Consider the following 19,268-nt stretch of genomic DNA (forward strand, 5'->3'; position numbering starts at 1 on the left):
ATATATAATCAGAGTCGGAGTCAGACGGTGATTTTGGATATGCCTCTCGATCTTGGCCGTATATAATCAGAGAATATATCACTCTTTTTCAGGTATTAAATTTGACGCTACGTTGACCAAAAAAAAAATTGACGCTACCAAAACAACTTAAGATCACCGAACAGTTTGAATCTCATTACCAAGAAAGCAGGCTCATTACTCCCTCCTCTTAAATTTTTTGAATTACTGCTATATTTCTTCACAGCGATCTATGTAACTGTGTTTCTTGGTTTTAGTCTATGTTATAGAAGCGAGGAAAGCGATGCATGCATCTGAAGCTTTCGGTCATAAAACAAAACAGAGACTTGTGACTTGTGACTTGTGAGTAAGACCATCATTATTGGTCTGCTCTTAAGGCAGCCCTTAAGAGAGAAGGAGAGAGGATCGAGAAGAAAAAAGAGGGAAAAACCTCTATATAAGGGCTGTCTTTATGTTGTGTTTATGTTTTCATAACCAAAAAAAAAAGATGAGGGTTTTTTCACTTGCCCACCAATAATGATGTTCTGCTTGTAATAATAATTGAGAAATCTATTAGGGAAAATGTGTTGAATATACCCACAGACGACCGATATTGGTGAATTGTCCTTGGGTTTGGATAAAGCAAAAGAGCCATAACATTTAGTATATGGATGGACCAAAATGCCCTTACTTTATAGTTCTTGAACGAAACGTGTGTGTGTCAGAAACACAGAGAAAAGGGGATTTGGTTGAGGCATGTGCAGAGTAGTGTCTCTGACACAAGGAGGCGAAGGAGGCAACGATCTGCTGGGTAAAGAAGGGAATCGTCCTCAGTAGAAGAATCTTGTTATCTTGTATGTATAATGGGTAACCAGTAGCTTAGCTGATAAAATATATTTGTTGGTGTTAATGTGTATTGTTAGCTGCTACGGTATATATAAGGACATAAAGGATAAGAGTATTCTAGATTTAAAATAATTAATGGATAGTAATGCCATGAAGCAAGTTCTCGTCCAAAAACTTGAATTCATCACAAAAAATTATTTTTTTGTCTGAATCGGAAGCTCAAATCATAATTTTTTATCTGATTCTATCACACTGGACATAAATATAAGACATGTCAAGGAAAACAAATATAAATCGTGAAAAAAAAAAGCAGAATTAAGATTCTATTTGCGACAGGAGAAATGAAAAAGATGGGGGAAAAAGGAAGAAGATGGGGGTGTTTGAGTAAATTAACATTAGGTATATTAAAATAAACAAAATTCCTTATTTACAGGTTCGAACCCGCATCATGTCTAACATTATTATGCTCACGGACCACTAGACTGCGGCCAACTCTCATTGCCATAATACATTTAGCTTTATATTTGGCTTGGTTTATGCCATTCACAAACTCCCACCACAGTGTAAAAGTAACATAGTTAAGTTAATATGTCCGTTAAATAAAATGTTAACATCTACGAAACGAAATACCAGTTAAATAAAATGTTAACATATACAAAAAGAAATACCAACTAACATATAGCTAAGTATGTTACCCAACCGGATACTTGTGAATGAAAATGTGATTTGGATATAGAGATGGAAACAAAATTAAGTATATACCAACAATATAGTTATGAAATCATGTACCCGTTAAATATAATTTTAACATTAACGTATAGAGTTATCAAATAATAGAAGCTAGGCTTTTGACCATTCATGATACTTGTGAATGGAAATTGGGTTAGATAACAAATATGTTTAACCATAACTGCACTTGAAATATGTTTATAAACAAATCATGTGTGGAAAAGCATTAAGAAACATAAATTATTTACTGTCAAACAAATTAGTACCGTTAAAAATTAAGTTAGCGGGTAATGATAGGTCCGATTCTGCTATAGTTTATACAAACTCTGTAAAAAGTCTACCAAAAACTTAGAGACAAAATAATTACAACACAAGTTCACCGTAACTTAGCCTCTTTTTAAAATAATCTAGTTAAATGTATAAGCAAACTTTGTTTAATGCGTACCAAATAACAGATAGAAATAGTATATATATGTTCATGGAGTTTCATTATGACTTGACTAGCAACTGCTTTTTTTTTGTACTTCTCTTTAGCTTCATTTTCCTTCTGTTTTTTTCTCCAACCTCATACGAACAAAGTTAGATGCAGTTGCACCGCCTCTGAACATTTCTTTACGGAATAAAAATCCTTCACCAATAAGACCCACCATATTATCAACTAGAAGTCCTCTGTTTCTCATGCGCAGCCAATTTCAGTATCATCGGCCCAATTTTCAGTCTGGTCATTGAGCATGGACTTAACAGTAACCTACAAGAATGTTAAACTATATCAGTTTCATGTACCTGGTAATGTAGTTGATAACGACCAAAAAAAAGATTAAAGCCACATAAAATGGTGAAAGGTTAAGCAAATGGGTTAACTGCTATTATATTTGTTAAATGCTAAATAAAAATATAACAATGATTTAATGACTAACTCGTACCGGTGGAAGAAAGGAGTGTAGTGAAGGGAGCAGAGGCGCGACGGCAAAGGAGGGGATAGCAGATCCGGTGACTCTAAACTTGGATTGACAAGATGTGACACTTTCAATCGCAACCAAGTAGCAGCAGCCACTGAGGAACAGACGGAATGGACAACGATGAAACGAGACGTGGGTGGAGCAGCGACGGAACAAGCAGAGGAGACATCAACGTAACAATGAAAAGATGGAGTAGTGGCAGGAGACAAGCAGAGGAGATGACAACGGGAGCTCGAGGAGGCGGAACGGCGACGGAGCGATGTTCAGAAATGGTACAACGGAAGCAGAAGATGATAAAAGCAATGAAGAGAAGAGAATAACAGTGACACCGCCGAAGCATACCGCCGCGGCATGGAAAAGGTGACTGAATACGGCTCCTCCATTTCTGTGTCAAAGAACAAGACGAGTCTAGGGCAAACATGCCTTAGAAATATTATCTCGTTTTCGCTTTGGAAACTTAAAGTCTTAATTTATTTTTTAATACAATAAAAAAAAATGAGTTTGAGAAAGAAGTTAATTTAATAGATGCATTGATTGAACCGAAAGACTACTAATGCTTTAAAGTTACCTGACAAATGCCAGAGTCTACTAGTACCTGCTCAGATGGACAGTAAGGATTAAGACCATCATTGTTGGTGTCCACTCTCTCTCCTTTAACTAAGGGCTTTTTTTTTTTTTTTGTTCGGTAGAGAGTAAGGGCACGCCCTTAAATAAGGGTTTTCTCAATCTCTTTCTTCTCGGTCCCCGCGTTATTCCTCTTAAGGGCTTTGCTAAGGTCTGCCCAATATTGATGCTCTTAGAGGCACCAATTATCTCAATCTAATTGAGAAAAGAAAAAGTGTTTGCAGGGAGAAGGTAAATCCCTAATTATTGTATCGGATGGGGTAGAGGCACCAATTATCTCAATCTATTACTCTTAACGTCACGTTTAAGAATGAGACAGAGACGCGCATGTTAGGAAAGTTTCCGCGTTCTTCTAGGCTGTAAAGCCTGTAATCAATCAAATGTCAACAAAATAAATAGTAATTAAATATGTCATCCGCCTTCCTCTCTTTTTATTTTTTTATTTATTTTAATACGTTTAAGTTACTTTTCAGACACTCTCTCTCTATCTTCGTGGTTTGGCATAACTCGTCCTCCACCAACAAGTCTGTCTTTCTGTTTCTCTTATCAGATCTCTTGGCTACTTGTGTAACCAAAGAATCAATGGCTCTCAAGTTCGTATCTGGAGCTCTTTTCTTCTGTTCTCTACTCGCAATATTTCCTTCTTTCTCATCCTCCAGTTTCATCTCAGGTACAATTTTTAAGATTTATTTCCTCATTCTCTGTTCGAATGTCCAAATCTCTAGGAAGAAAATATTTGATTTGGTTAATTTCTTGTCTTGTCTTTTTTATTGCCAGATGGCGTGTTCGGATCTCAGGCTTTGGTTACTGGAAGAAACCTACTTCAGACCAAGAAAAGCAAGTTCTCTTTTAAATCTCTGTTTCCTCAACTTAATTACTCTTCTTTTTTTTTGGCCATCTTAGATGCTTACGAACTTATTACTCTTTTGATCCTTAGAATTGATTCTATTTAAAGTATGATGAGTTCTTAGTAAGAGTTACATATTACAGTGTGTTAAAAGTAATATACAAAGGAATCCTGATGTATCTAGTAATGATTCCTGCACCTATATGGATCCGTATACATACACATCCATAAAACTATACAGTTTCATTGCCCAAATCTTTGAGTCACAATCTTGATTCTCTTTTTCTTGATTTTTGTTTGCTTACCAACTTCTTTGCTTTTTTGGTCACATATCTGTCCAGTTTGGCTTAGTAATGATCTGCAAAACTTTGTTTGCCTCTGGATCATGGCATTAGTCTAAAACAATTTTACATACACACAGCTAATCACGATTCTTTAGGGGCTCCTTTACGCATTTGCTTTCTGGAGATGCAACCGATTTTCTGAGAAGATTGTTCTGTTTTCTGACATGGTTTCTCTTTTTTTTTTTCCCAATGGTAACAGCATGTCCAGTGAACTTTGAGTTTATGAACTACACAATCATAACAAGCCAGTGCAAAGGTCCCAAATTCCCACCAAAGGAATGCTGCTCCGCTTTTTTGGACTTTGCGTGTCCTTACACGGAAGAGCTCAACGACCTGAGCAATGACTGTGCAACTACTATGTTCAGTTACATCAATCTCTATGGGAAATACCCGCCTGGACTTTTCGCTAACCAGTGCAAAGGAAGTAAAGAAGGTCTCGAGTGCCCTGCTACGTCTCCCGCTTCAGCTGCAGACGTAAACGCAGCCATCACCACCGCTTCTTCTCCACTTTGGCTGACCATTTTTGCAGCTTTCTTGGTTTTTGTTAAATTGTTATGAGGCCAGGAAAGCCAGATGTCTGCAATGTACTAGTAACAATACCTGAGGAAGGGAGTGTTTGTGTGCCCCACGATTTGTTTTATTTGTATCATTCTTTTGATCTTAGGAAACTTCAAAACCTTCTAATTGATAATCCATATGAATTTTGTGTCTCATTTTATCTTCTTACTATATAAATCAACCAATGAAGTAAATACTGATTAGAGAGAGAGTGAAAGGATTAGTATATAACAATGACCAAGGGGTCTCAACAAGCTATTTCAAATACAATATGTGTACATAAAGATTACAACTCATTCGTGATGGTTTTCAAGGACTTAAATTTGGATGACAATCAATAATGAGAACCGCACATTGTAGTTGCAATGCAATACCACTAGGTAATACTACAGTCTTGAGCCGGCTATCATCACTAGTAAGGCGTGATGCGTCATAGTGTGACTGCCTTAGTGGTGCAATTCACTTTATATATGTACGATTTAGAGAAGTTGTTCTTTTGTTTAGTTTGATGTGTTGTGTTGTGTTCTTTTTTTTTTGTGCTTTTAAGCTGTACGTTTTCTAGAGTTCACACTTGGGAATTTCTTTAGTTCTGAATACGTTCTATCTTGTTAAAATTCAGTTTCTTTATAAGGGTGTTATTCAATAGAGTTTTTATCTAAATAAGATATACTGTTATTCGAATTTTTAAGATTTAGTCTTATTCAACTTCAAAAGATTTTAAAATTCTTTTTATTTTAAATTGACTTCAAATCATTTGTTACAAAATCTCACCAATGAAAGATAGAAATCAAAATTCAAGGAATATTACTGAAATTTTAGAATTCACCAAACCAACTTTAATCTATCTTGAATTGTAAAACATTAACAGCTAGAGTTTTATGTAAAGAAGTTAAAACAAACAATGGTATCACCATTTGCTACATTTCTCTTTCTTTTTGCAGTGCAATTTTTTTAAAAAAGTAATAACTGATTAGTTTCGACTTCTTCTTTTTGTAAGCATTGCAATTTATGTCAATTAAATCAAGTTTTTCAATTGGATTTTCATTTATTTTAATTTGAGATATCACTGCATTAAAAAAAAAAATCTTTGACTCGGATTCAAAGGGTTCAAATCATCAAGACATCATAAAATAAATAAATAAAAGTTTCACTATTTCACTGATTTATCTCTTTAAGTTCTAATTAGTACTTGTCTTCAAATATTAGGGTTTTAATATATTTTTGGTCCCAAGAGTTTTTACAATCACATCCGACTTGTGAAGTTTAAGAGAGCTGTGAGAGATTCTGAGCTTAGTTTTTTTTCGAGTGGGTTCAAGCTTCGAAAGCAATGAAACACTGTTACAAAGACATAGAGATCAAGCTGAAGACGATGAGAAAGAACCTACAAGTATCGGTCTCGGAGAGGATGAAGAAGAAGAAGATGATGATGGAGCTAATAGTATGGATCTAGAAGGAGATGTGGAAGAAGAAGAAGAAGAAGAAGAAGAAGAAGAAGAAGAAGAAGAGAAGAATCATATATGTTCTGAATGTGGTAAATGGTTTAAGTCTGGTAAGGCTTTAGGAGGTCATAAAAGGATTCATTTACTCGAAAATCAGAAACTCTCAATGGTGAGGCCAAAAATGATGTCTGGTGAATCCGAAGTTGATTGTTGTGTTTGCCATAAGAGGTTTATATCAATGAAGGCTTTACATGGACACATGAGGTTTCATCCAGACAGAGGATGGAAAGGAGTTTTGCCTCCTCCTCCTCCTCCTCCTCCTCATCCACTAGGTAATTCATCATCTTCTACACTCTCTATTGATGATCATGTTGGTGAGTTTACAAGCTCGGATTATGATGATGATGGCTATGATAACACTGATGCAAAGGATCAGATTGATGAATCAGATTTGAAGGATAATATTGATGCAAAGGATCTATTGCTCTTAGCTACTACTGCGGAAGCTGTTAATCTAGATGTTGTAGAGACTTCTGATTCACCTTCTGTAGAAGAAATGATGATGATGAATAAGAAGAAGAGAAGATTATCTGAGATAGAGAAAGTATCATCATTATCATCTACTCACGATCACCATCAGCTTGGGGATGTTGTTGCTGCTGCTGCAGCTGAGGAAGGTGGTGGTGGTGGTGCACGTGAGAAGCACGTGTGTGTGACTTGCAACAAGTCGTTTACTTCTTATCAAGCTTTAGGAGGTCATAGAGCAAGTCACAACAAGGTCAAAATTTTGGAGAATCACCAAGCTAGGGCAAACGGTGATGCTCTATTACTTGGTACCCAAGCAATGATAACCGGTTTACCTAGTGCTCAAGCATCAAACACATCTTTAAGCAGTAGCAATAATGGAGATCACATTTGCGACATTTGTCATAAAAGTTTCCCAACGGGTCAAGCTCTTGGAGGTCATAAGAGACGCCATTGGACTGGACCAGTTTCTAGTGAAGCTGCAACCTCTGCTCCAACCGCCCCAGCAGCAGGTTCTTCTAGTCAAGTAACAGAGGCAGTGCAAGAGGTAAATAAATTTGAGTTTGACTTGAATGAGTTGCCACCTAACGAAGAATAAGGAGTGTTACAAACGTTTATATGCAAGTAAGCTTTTTAATTTAAAAACTCCTACACAAAAAAGGGAAAATATCTGAAGTTAGGGAGTACTGATGGTAGAAAAAAGAGTTGCTAATTTTAGTTTCTTGGTCTTTGGTTTTTAATGTAATTTGGTGGAGTCTTTTGTTAATTTAATGAGAGGATACATAGCTCTTTTTTTATTCTTCTCTCAACCTTTGGTTTTTCTTTATTATGCTTTTGGATTCACATGAAGCATGTTGATTCAAATTGACCAAAGTTTCATAAAGCAAACCATCTTATTCATCTCACCTATTCTTTTCTTTCTTTTAGTTTTCTTCTTTTCAGACATGGTTCTTTTGTGATAATTGATGATTAACCGTATAACTCGCTGCGTTTAATTGGAATACCAAACTAAAAACAAACAAAGTTTACAGTTCCATAAACAAACAATATATTACATACACTCTGACCTCATGCCACTGCAGCACACAGAAAAACAAAGCAGCAGCAAAGAAATATATACAAAAAGTAAAAGGTTGGCACAAAGGAAACAGTATTAACAGATGAAACATTTTCAAGCAAACAAAATACATCATGTGGGTTACTACAACAACCTCTGCCTCTGGCATTAACTGGAAATTAAACAGTATAAACAGCAAACCTAACTGTAGAAGAAGACATGAAGTGGTCTTACGCACTCTCTTCTTGAAAAACTCTTCGCTTCTTGGAACTCTGTGATCTCTACACAATGGTTTTTAAATCTTGAGCTTGAATCTTAAGATTCTCAGCTTTGGTTTCTGCTTGCTTCTTCAAGCTTTGACAGCGTCTATTGAACTTCATTCTCAGCTTGTTCATGTCCCAACTGCTACTTTCTGCTCCATCATGTAGTAATGATATTTGTCTCATGCATTCTTTTGTTTTTATCGTTGCATGCAGGTCACTGTGTTGAGATTGCTCACGAGATCCGAAAGCTGCAGATGGAAGGAAGTTTCTCTCTCGAGGAGCTCATGAAAGAGTGAAGCTCGTCTTTTTTTTTACAATGACCAAACCTTAAATATAAACTTTATTATTAAGTTTATTTGGCGTAAAGTTACTTTTTATCTTGCTACATAGTGTTTGTTATTTTCAAGTAGTGTCTGCTTTTTTTAAGTGCAAACCGTAAGGTCCCCAAAACTACACAAAAGTCTCTGCAGACAGACAAGACACAAAATGCCGTAGAACAAACGAAAATCTTCCTTAAAAAAACCCACTTCTCGCTTTCTTCATTAACTGCATGATGAAGGTCCAAAACTCTTACCATTGACTACTAGTTCGGAGAAAAGTACCTCCTCACATGATCAAAAACTGTTTCTGAACGGTGAATCTTGTGTTTGTTGTGCTTTTGGTGTCGGTAGTTGATGGGTTGACTCGAAACCGTTTCTTAAATACAGATCCGTGTTGAAGTATAAGCCCGTTCCACCCCAAGTAAGAGGATCAAGAAACTTCGTTGCTGGTTTTTTTAAGCTATCCCGAGATGCTTCTACCTTGTCTGCTTCTTCTACTTGGTTCATGACCAACAAGTCTTTTCCCATTAACCGCAAAACCGGGTTAGGACTCGGAGGCACAACAACAGCTCTGTTTGAGAATTTACTCTGGTGAAGATCTAACTCTTGCTGGATCATGTATGGTGACTTCTCAAACGGATGGTTTGTATCCAAACGTGTGGGAGAAGATTTGGTTAAGTTCATTGCTGTTGACGTATAAGCTGCGGCGGCTCTTCTCTGCAGTAGATGAGATGCTTGATGATTCAAAGCAATGCCTTCTGAGATTCTCTCTTTTCTCTGGCAACAACAAGTACAAGACTCGTGATCGTTGCTTCTAAGTCTTGGAGGTAGTTCTGTCTTGTCAAGAGCAATTTTCTCAGCCTCAGTGATTGTCTGATGATGAGATGGAACACAAAAGCTCAATCTACCGTTTGAAACAGGCGATTCAGATGAGTTTCTGTCGAAAGATTGTATCTGGCTTGTGATAACCGACGAGTTCCCAAGGTTCTCATCATAACACATGTCCCTGGGACTCGGTAGAAATGAGCCAGGAGGTCCTGGAATGGGAATGGTATCAACCTCTACAAACAAGCTTCCTTTTCCTCTTACCTCAGAACCAAACCTCACATCCTCTTCGTAAGTGGTTTGCTCGTAAATCATTTCATCAACTTCTTCAGAGTAGTAACACATTGCTCTCTCGCTAGGTATGGTTTCATTAGATGGTGTAGTAGCATCATTGCTTTTGTCCAACACATTGGCTCTTTTGTTGTTGTTGTTGTTGTTGTTGTTGTTGTCGTCATCATCATCTTCATCCTCCTCATCACTACTTTCTTCGTCGTCATCATCATCATCCGATAGTTGAAGTTCTTGTGTCATTTCAGATTCCCATTTCCCACTTTCTTCTTCTTCCTCTGATGAATCCAGCCGAGCTTGCTTTAGCTCCACAGGCAGAGATAGCCTTCTCCAGCCATTTTTCACAAATGGTGCGGACAAATTTTTCATGCTAGTTGCAGGAGGAGAAAGCTCTCTGACATTCTTCCTAGGTGGATACTTGTCTTCTTGAATCGAAGCAAGCCTCTTCTTGAACTGGATAGTGTCTAAATGAGCTCTTGCAAGTGATTCCTCCTCCTTCTTACTCCCAAACATAGTCTTATTCCGCAGCTTCTGTTTATTCCAAGGAGATGAATCAGTACCTCTCAACACAAGACGCTCTCCTCCTGACCATTCATCATCATCATCCTCATCCTCCTCCTCAGATGGCTGATCCCACAAAGTATAAAGTTTATGTTCTTTCTCATTGAGCTTCTTTTGTTTTGATAACATCCGCCGATTATAGATTCTACGATGATGACTCGTGCTGCTACCTTCTCCAGAAAACACTCTTTGACACTCATTTATCTGCTGTACAATTAAGCAGTGTACTGTTATTTCATGAACCTCACTACAAAAACAAACATAAAAAAAGAAAAGAAGACATGAACTTGTGTCATTATATATTACCTCTGAAGTGCTGCTGGCTTTGAGATTTGTTAGTTTAAGATACTTGTACTGTTTCTTTCCTCCACGTGCCTTCCTTGAGCTTCTACTGCTTTCTTTACTACCATCCTCGTTATACTGCTCTCTCAGCTGAGTAGTAGTAGAAGAAGTCTTCTTCTCCCTGAACTCAGTTAAAATCCGCAGTTTCTGTCCCTTGTCATCAATATAAACAGGACCAACGCCCACAGGCGAAGCTTTCCTCTTCTTTGACAACACTTCAGACTTATCAGCAACAACTTGATTCGTATGACTCAAAACCGACGCCCACGTTGTTCCGTTTCTCTTGTCAAGATCTTCTAATGTGCATCCTTTTGCAGAAGCGTAAATATCGACCATCGTTTTAACTTTCATCCCTGGCTTAGCTCTAGGCTTGTTTGGCTTAGTAGTTATAACAGGTGGCAGTTCTGAATCAGCAGACAGACACTGATCGATGTGAGCATTCAAAGTGGTGTTGGAAGCTGAGGAGAAGGTTTTGCAAATAGGACATGTTGTCGTCGTCATCACAAGGCCACCACCACCACCACCACAAGTATCTTCTTTGGACTTCACCATTAATCCACCTCGTCCACACTTTTTATTGTTCTTGTTATTATTATTACTCGTACCAGCTACTACTATCGTCTCTACTTTAGACTTTGAAACACTTGCGCTCCTATCAAAACCATTCTTGATGATGATCCTTGATTGGCTACAGCCTCCTTTTACACCAAGTTTGGCAAAATCACTTCCTCTATGGACATGAGATACGATCTGCTTCCCTGATGATGAACTAGCCGTGGTCTCAAACGGTGGCAAGGGATCAGTTAAGCCGTGAGCTGAACAAAGTTTGAGACTTTTGGGAGAAAATGGCCAGTTGTTCTTGATCTTGTTCTTCCGGTTACTATATGCGTAATCTCTGCATAGCATCAAAGCATATATCAAACGAAGTTAGTTTACTTCCAAATCTCAAAAGATAAAAGAATTAACCATCAAAAGATTCTTAGCAGGTCAAATTTTTTGATCTAAGCTATTAGAATGATCTTTAGCTTAAGGAGATCATTTGAAACTGACCATCCATCATGAAATCCAGACAGTTTTTTTTTCTTGGGGGTGAGGAGCAAAACCATATTGGCCAAATAATAAACCAAGAAACAGAAAGAAGTTTTTAAGTTATTACCTGATGGAGAAGTTTTGGAGATGGGTTTGACCTAACTCGTCTGAAGAAGAAGAAGTGGTGAGATGTAATAAACTGGAAGTAGAAGGAGAAGATGATAGTGGGTCATTGGGTGGGTTCTCAGTGGATAAGAACATTTGATTCTTCCACTGTTACTAACTGCCTCTTCGCTTCCCAAATAGTTCAGCATAACACCACATCTTTTTTTATCATCACTAGTTTATGTCCGGTCCGATCTACTCCTTCTGCTAACAACAGCAACAACACATGTAGTTCAGTTTATATTCTTGAGATTTGTGATTCCAAGAAACCAAGAATAGGAAACAAAAAGAGAACATTATTTCATGTGGAAAAGATAAGTCAGGATTATTTGGTATAAAGATTATATATATTTTTTTCTTTAAATTTATGTGTGATTTGATGAAGTGAAATCACAAAGAGAAACAATTATTCGAAAAAAAAAGACAGTGGTTTATTTGGTCTATAAGAAAAAGAGTTTCAGTTACCAATCTAATTCGAGAGCTTATTGTATGTTTAAGGGATCATGAGAATATAAAGTGAACTAAGACATCCACTAGTCGAAGAAGCTACCAAAATAGATAAGATAAGATCAAAGTTAAGAATAACTCATCTAGTAATTTAAAAACAATATGATCTTCATAAAACTAAAGATTATGTAAACCCAAGGAAAATTCAAGACATGGGGAAGATTCTTCTTAATTAGCTGAACAAAAAGATGACTACAAAAGGAACTGGAAGAAGTAAGAAGAAACAAATCTGATCTTTACTCATAGATCTATACATGCATACACATCCATCTGAAAACATTTCAAGATTTGGGATCTTAAAGTTGAACATAAGATCAAAAAGAAGAAAGAAGGACAAACCAGATTCACAAACTTTAGACAAAGAACATGAATGAAACTTTTGGATAAACAATTTACAAACCTTGGATGGATTTTCTTGGCAAAAGGAAGAAAATGGTTTTTTAGAGAGAGAAAGATAACATTGATGAAAGAGATAGAGAAAGAGAGAAGAACCGAGCACTAAAATTATTTTTTTGGTGTTCCATATAAAGTCCACATATGTATTATCACAAAATGTGAAAAACTATTTTTTTTTAAGAATAGTGCAAGACGAGAAAAATAAATAAAAGTATCCACAGTAACTTCAATTATTATCACACTCCACCATCTTTATTTTATTATTTTCTGTTGTGTAGATTTGGTATAGCTAAATTTTAAGTTGTTAAATTACTCTACACTTTTCTTAAAAACTATACATTCTCTTATTCCGAGAAATGTAATTTTTAAATATTTGGTGTTTGGCTTTCCATGTGAAAGGAGTTTATCAAAGCACTTCTTAATTATAACCTCGGCATGTCATTCCTTTAACTGTAACTAAGATCTGAGGAAAAGAAAAACTAAAACGAAGATAGATACTTAGAGCACAATTATCCTAGATATCCAATTAGGGGTGCTTATTTTTTTTTTAATAATTAAAGTGGTAAAAGTGATAAGCACTGATGCTTAAATCAAGTTTGGAGTGCTTAATTAAGCACCAAAGCTTCTCTCTTCCAACTTTTGTTTATTTTTTTATTTTTTTTTAATCTGAAAATCACTAAGCACCTCCTCTTAAGCAACTGCATTAATGGTGCTCTTATATCATATATGCAAAGCGTTAAAAATCATATATGCAATAAAAACTGATATTTTAAATCCTTAATAGAATTTTTTTTTTGTTCATGCATTTGGAAATACTTTTGTTTTTCTTCTATTATCTAATTTATTAGCCGGTGATTAGTAAAAATACAACAAATCTTGTGTTACTAGTGTTTTTCTTTGAGTTTATGAATTAAAATGTTTGATATGATTTTCTAATACCAATAACCAAAGTCTATAGCGTTAAAAAAAAGAAAAAGGAAGTCTATAGTGTTATATATTACTTTGAGGAATTTCAATAAATATATAAAATTCGTAATACATTCTCTAATTTGTTAAAAACATGTGAACTTACGTAAATAAATATTACAGATCCAGTTAAAATCCTTAAAAATATCCATAAGAGAAACAAAGTTAAGTTCAGATGAATTTTACAAGGAGCAATGGATGCGGACCTACCAAGCAGACAAGCAAGCGACACGTCGCAATCACGTCAATCTTAAAAAAAAAAAAATCTTGGGGCCGTTGTTCCTCCACTCTCTTTAAATTATTAGTTTTTATTTATTTTTAACTTTTTAACCAAAAAGCGAAGTTATTTGTACGTCGATGAAATCTTATTTACGAAAGATGTACAAACGCACGCCCACACGCGCTTAGATACCTCACTTATAGACGCACTTCACACGCGTGTGTACATTAATATAAGGGATATTTAGCATTGATTCCTACCAAAAAAATAATACGATCTTATTAAAAAGAAATACACGTTACTCCAAGATTAAAAAAAAACTTTACTCCTTTTTGTATGGGACATATTCCCTTATATTTCTTCTCCGATTTTTTTTAATTGTTTAACCCTATTTTATATACTAAAACTCGAATAAACTTTTTGGAGGATATGAAATTTTAGTTATTTACATTATCTTCAAAGGATCTGTCATATAAACTTTGAATTTTGATAAATTCGAAAATTAAAGCAGACACGAGAAAACGCATAATGTACTAAAAGAAAGGATATGCAAAAGTGGTGTATACAAAATAGTTGATATGTCGATACGATGTGGACAGAAGGAGATAAATTAGACAAATTCATAGTGTCATGCATGCATGCATGTGCACAATCTTTCAAATTATTTCATCCATACCGTATACGACTGAGTTGTCACAGTACATATATCCATAATCCATGTATCTCAGTCACAGTATATATATATATATATCCATAATCCAAATATGTGTATGCATGGGGTGGTGATCTCAATGTATATACTTCTTTAGCTATGCTGAAGTTTATGTTGAATAAAAAATGTCACAATCGTTTTGGCAGTATAAAAACCGAGTTGTGTGCGAGAAGACGTTGCTCTAAAATTCAGTTATAATCAACCAAAACAAACATCATAAGTATAGGATCCTAATGTCGTATATGGTACCAAAACATGATGTATTTTCCATATTGCATCAATTGATAATCACATTCATTCATGGACGAAAACGCAATATAACATCTCAAAATGTGTGGCCTTGTGTAATGCCATGGATGTAACTTCGCTTGCTACCTTTGCGAAGAAGACCAATTACAATATCAGTTTTTGTTTGGAACAAGCCCATCTGTCTAATGCACATGTGACAAGTAATTAAATAAGCATCGGTGTAAGAGATCTGTAAGTAAAGATTGCAAAACTCCATAGATATAAATCAAAACTTATATATCAACATCATCATCATCATCATCGTCATCGTCATCACCCGAGAAATGCCTAATATGCCAGGACTTAAGACCTCCATACCACACATGGTATCAGGCTATCAGCTTACCGTCACACCTCAATGTTTTTATTTAGGCATTTCCAGACACCTCAGGAGTATTATTATATTTCATCTATAGTTTTCATTCGAATATATGTTTATTAAAAATTAATTAATCGGTCAATTACTAACATAATGGCTTGACAGAAAATAATTAAATTAGTGGTAACGAATTGCGTACCAAATTATTATATTAAAGTCCTATATGAAGTCGTGCTTTTAAATATGCTTAGAACAATAATTATTTCTAATTGTGTAAAGATACTAATGGAGGACCAAAACCAACACTTCGTTGTTTTTTTAATTTACGATCTTCACGCCAAAATAAAATATCTGGCTAAGTAGGCCCACTTTAAATAGCATCCACATAAATGCAAATAAAAATAATACGCCGTGAAGAAATAATAAGTAAGGGATAATTAAAGCTCTAGTAAAATCATGCCTTCCGTTTTGTTTAGGCCAACGCATTCTGGTTAACACTATTGTCAAAAATAAAGCAATCAACATTTCAAGTTTCAACACTACTTTTCTTTATAGCAATTGTAACATTGAGTAGTCATAAAATGAAATATTTGTTTATTTATACGACTGGTGTATTCGTACAAGATTGTTAGTTCTTACTTTATTTTTATAGATATGTTTACTGTACTTTGACTAAAAGATATGTTTAAATATATCTATATCGATTTGATCAAAAAATATATATATATCTATATCGGAATTTTCTGTGTATACAAAGAAAAGTATTTTATAATTAAATTTGCACAGTTTTGTTGGGGATGGATTGTACCTTAAACAAGTTTAAATTTTAGTTTAAGAAAAACATATTGAGACGCATATCGTTTATCATGTTTACCAACTAAAGCTTTTTAGAGGTTTGCAGAATAAGCTAGATAGATACCAAATTCAAACCTTGCATTTTATGGATTTGATTGTTTGTGTATATTTTGTTCGTATGACTAATGATTAACTATTTGCTAATAGTTAGTCATCCATTATTACGAAAATGATCAATTTGTGTACAATTAATCCAATTTTTAGCGTAACATATTAAAAAGATAAAGAGAGTTTTTTTACCAAAAAAGATAAAAAGAGTTGTCTAAGTTGTTCAAAATTTTTGTTTAATTAAAAGACCACGTTTTAGGAATTTATAGTTACATTTGTTAAAAAGAATATAGTCTATTACTTACCAAATTTAAGTATCGCTCATGTCGATCAAATTTCTCTGAGTCAGATAACAATCTAATACTTCATTAATATATGTCGGCGCCTAATCTAAAATCAGCCTAAAGGCCTCCTGCACTAATATACAATCTGTCAAGTTTAGGCATGCACTAATGTGACGTTATATATGGACTCTTATTACAAAAATTTAAATCAATCAAACAAGATACAGATTGTTTTATTTTTTCCGTCAAATCTAAATGCTTTTACACGTTGACAAAACTTTCAACTAGTCTTTCTATTTTAAAATCATAATAACTTTTTCCAAAACGGTCAAATGTTTCACAAAACATGTTAATAGCAATTTAGGAGCTAGTGGCTTTTCACAAAATAGAATGATTGCACTTGAGAGTTTTTATCAAACAGGAAAGGCCAATTCAGAGATTAGGACCAACATTGCCTTTCAGTATGAGTGGACATATATACCTATTTTGATATGAGAGTCTCTCTCAGAAAAAAAAATTTACATATATAAACTGCAAAATTTTATTTTGTTTTTAACCATTATTCTACACAAGAGAGTGCTCAAACTTTGCAATAGATCTGTAAGTCACCAATTAGGTAGTTGTGCCGACATCAAACAAGATTAGAAAATAGTGCCCATCTGATCTCATATCTATTTTGTTAATCTGAAGAGTCAACCAAAATCCTCTAGAAATTAGCTTTAAAACTCTTGAGGCCTTAAGCATCTCCAATATTAATCTACATGCAATATTATGTACATTCGTAAATGTGTACATAAATATACATGTGGTAAATGTGTACATCAATTAACATGTAAAACAAAAGAAGGCATGGAGTGCATATGATAATGAACAAATGATTTTGGCAATGCGCATGCAATATATATAGCCGTTGTGGTTGTACTTTATACATATATAGATCCAGTATTCAGTAATGTATTCTCCTTATTTTATATAAAATTGCTTGTAACAAGAAAACAGCTCATCATCACCAAATACAACTCTCTCTTTATAGTTGTTATTCACAAAATCTTTCCCCATCTAATTTGGGTGACATTGTTTACACTCAACAGGTTACATCTATATAGCTGTATAATCAACTTTTTTATATGTTCACTTTAAAATAAGGAATTAGTGAGACAAGAGAAAATAAATTGCGTACACATAATGCATGTCATGACGGTGCCATGATCTTGACTACCTCACATAATCTCAACCACATATATAAAATATATCTACAGAAAAAAAAAGAATCATGATGTTAAGTCATGTATACTTTTTATTCAAAATGCGGTTCCATAACATAATAATAAACATTTTATATTTATATATCACCCCTTTTTGAAACCAGTTTGAACAAAAGTGGGGTCATTTACCGTAGTGGCGTTTCTCAATATGCTTACAGGTAGATTCAAAGCGAACTTATATCTCACCATTCTTTTCATAGCAGCCTCTTGAGATTCTTCTCAACCTCTTAATTAGAGAATCATGGAATCTTGAGGTTGAATGGTTGAGGAGATAACTTCTTTAAGATCTTTCAAGGATAGGAAGAAACTGCTGGAGTTGATCAGTAAATGTCATGGAGTGTTGTAAAAGCTTGCGCTGGTGTTGAAATACAAACCACTTCCACCATAAGGACGATGAAGATGGGCATAAGGAGACACTTGTTGTTGTGTCTTGGAGAGATTTTGAAACTGAGAAGTTGGTTTTGGAATTGAATTTTCATGTGAGGTCTCTTCTCTTTGGTTAATAACCATCAAATCCTTTCCCATTAGCCGCAACACTGGACCGGAGTTTGAAGGAAGCGCAGGAGCAGACTTACTCAAAAGATCTTGATGGATCATATTGTGTGGTGGTGGTGGTTGCCTAAATGTTGTATCTTCCAAAGCATTCTCTTCTCTCTGGCAACAACATGACTGATCATTGTCAGTGGTGACGATGTTACTTAGACTAAACGTCTGCGTTTCAGGAGCTGCAAAGTTTGAAACTGCTGAAACAGGTGATTCTGACAAGTTCTTGTCAGTGATCAGATCAAGCTGATTATAGCAAGTTTGGACCTGGCAAAAGTTTCCATGATTCTCGGTTGCAGTTGCATCAGTTCCCATGTCCCAAGGACTCTCTAGAAATGATCCAGGAGGTCCTGGAATAGGAATGGGATCAACCTCCATGAATGAGCTTCCTCCTGGTTCTTCAGTGTCAAAACCAGTTGTCTCGTAAACCATGCTTTCAAACTCAGCATCTGTTTTCTCCAACATATCATCACCATCTCCTTTGTTGTCACCACTCTCTTCCCAGCTATCAGTATCATTGTTTTCACCACTAGTTGAAGGACTCGAGCTTAGAAAGACCTTATCCCCATCCCAATCATCATAATCTGCCAGTTCACGTTCTTGAGTCATCTCAGACTCCCATCTCCCTGAATCTTCATCTTCATCCTCTGAAACATCAAACCTCCATGCTTTCTTTAACTTCATAACTCCCTTATCCACAGGTTTAGGACATCTCAAGGGATTTGCCACAAATGTTGCACTCTTAGTGCTCTTTCCAGAGACTTGGCTCTCCCCACAGCTTCTCCATGAGCTTTGACTGTTAACTGCCTCGGATAAATCAGTACTCACATGACTTGGACCTCTCAACACAAGAGGATCTTCTGACAATGAATGCCCATTCTCACAAATGCCTCTGTCTTTCTTACTTCCATTCCTTGAAAGACTATGTTTCCTTAGCATCCTATGCTGACTTGTCCCTGGAGTTTCTGACCTCTCCATGCCTCTACATTCTTCAGAATACCCTCTTCTATACATCTGTTACACCAAGTGACTTTGTTAAACAATGTAATTATTATTTATTTTATTTCAAGAAATCAAGAATGTATGCATAAGTTTTACCTCTGAAGCATTGCCTTCAAGTCTTTTCTTACAGCTTCTGTAACTCCCT

General features: G+C 35.4%; 4 protein-coding genes across 6 annotated transcripts; 2 read left to right on the forward strand and 2 right to left on the reverse strand.

Annotated features, from left to right (window-relative positions):
• Positions 1-3,599: 3,599 nt before the first annotated feature.
• LOC130504778 (GPI-anchored protein LLG1-like) lies at positions 3,600-5,059 on the forward strand. The gene is made up of 3 exons (XM_056999398.1): positions 3,600-3,825; positions 3,933-3,992; positions 4,546-5,059. The coding sequence occupies exons 1-3, from the start codon at positions 3,738-3,740 to the stop codon at positions 4,902-4,904; spliced, it is 507 nt and encodes a 168-aa protein (XP_056855378.1). The 5' UTR covers positions 3,600-3,737; the 3' UTR covers positions 4,905-5,059.
• Positions 5,060-5,244: 185 nt separating this feature from the next.
• LOC108845500 (zinc finger protein ZAT4-like) lies at positions 5,245-7,468 on the forward strand. The gene is made up of 2 exons (XM_056999399.1): positions 5,245-5,284; positions 6,211-7,468. Exons 1-2 carry the CDS (start codon positions 5,245-5,247, stop codon positions 7,464-7,466), a joined length of 1,296 nt encoding a protein of 431 aa, XP_056855379.1. The 3' UTR covers positions 7,467-7,468.
• A 1,071-nt stretch (positions 7,469-8,539) lies between these two features.
• On the reverse strand, positions 8,540-12,760 carry LOC108847179 (uncharacterized). 3 transcript variants are annotated; one of them, XM_056999397.1, is made up of 4 exons: positions 12,626-12,760; positions 11,681-11,925; positions 10,489-11,419; positions 8,540-10,389 (listed from the first exon to the last, which is right to left on the reverse strand). In XM_056999397.1, exons 2-4 carry the CDS (start codon positions 11,812-11,814, stop codon positions 8,803-8,805), a joined length of 2,652 nt encoding a protein of 883 aa, XP_056855377.1. In that variant the 5' UTR covers positions 11,815-11,925; positions 12,626-12,760; the 3' UTR covers positions 8,540-8,802. The 3 variants fall into 3 exon arrangements, with proteins under 3 accessions (XP_056855377.1, XP_018475870.2, XP_018475869.2); XM_018620368.2 differs by having other exon boundaries at positions 8,540-10,386; positions 11,681-11,922; positions 12,626-12,758; XM_018620367.2 differs by having other exon boundaries at positions 11,681-11,922; positions 12,626-12,758.
• Positions 12,761-17,587: 4,827 nt separating this feature from the next.
• LOC130494495 (uncharacterized) lies at positions 17,588-19,268 on the reverse strand (the record flags this gene model as incomplete). The annotated part of the gene is given in 2 exon segments (XM_056999400.1): positions 17,588-19,135; positions 19,220-19,268. Coding segments are annotated over 2 exon segments (1,276 nt in total), but the record flags the coding sequence as incomplete, so codon positions are not given.

This window comes from Raphanus sativus, unplaced genomic scaffold (assembly GCF_000801105.2).
Source record: "Raphanus sativus cultivar WK10039 unplaced genomic scaffold, ASM80110v3 Scaffold1796, whole genome shotgun sequence".
In the NCBI taxonomy this organism is placed as follows: Eukaryota; Viridiplantae; Streptophyta; class Magnoliopsida; order Brassicales; family Brassicaceae; genus Raphanus; species Raphanus sativus.

Excerpts from the sequence above, each read along its gene's own strand:
- LOC108845500 (XM_056999399.1), top strand. The coding sequence starts at position 5,245 with ATGAGAACCGCACATTGTAGTTGCAATGCAATACCACTAG. Across the intron at positions 5,285-6,210 it reads TTGCAATGCAATACCACTAG|TGGGTTCAAGCTTCGAAAGC; the intron begins GTAATACTACAG and ends TTTTTTTTCGAG.
- LOC130504778 (XM_056999398.1), top strand. The coding sequence starts at position 3,738 with ATGGCTCTCAAGTTCGTATCTGGAGCTCTTTTCTTCTGTTCTCTACTC. Across the intron at positions 3,826-3,932 it reads ATCCTCCAGTTTCATCTCAG|ATGGCGTGTTCGGATCTCAG; the intron begins GTACAATTTTTA and ends TTTTATTGCCAG. Across the intron at positions 3,993-4,545 it reads CCTACTTCAGACCAAGAAAA|CATGTCCAGTGAACTTTGAG; the intron begins GCAAGTTCTCTT and ends CAATGGTAACAG.
- LOC108847179 (XM_056999397.1), bottom strand. The coding sequence starts at position 11,814 with ATGTTCTTATCCACTGAGAACCCACCCAATGACCCACTATCATCTTCT. Across the intron at positions 11,420-11,680 it reads CTCCAAAACTTCTCCATCAG|AGATTACGCATATAGTAACC; the intron begins GTAATAACTTAA and ends GATGCTATGCAG. Across the intron at positions 10,390-10,488 it reads AAGCCAGCAGCACTTCAGAG|CAGATAAATGAGTGTCAAAG; the intron begins GTAATATATAAT and ends TTAATTGTACAG.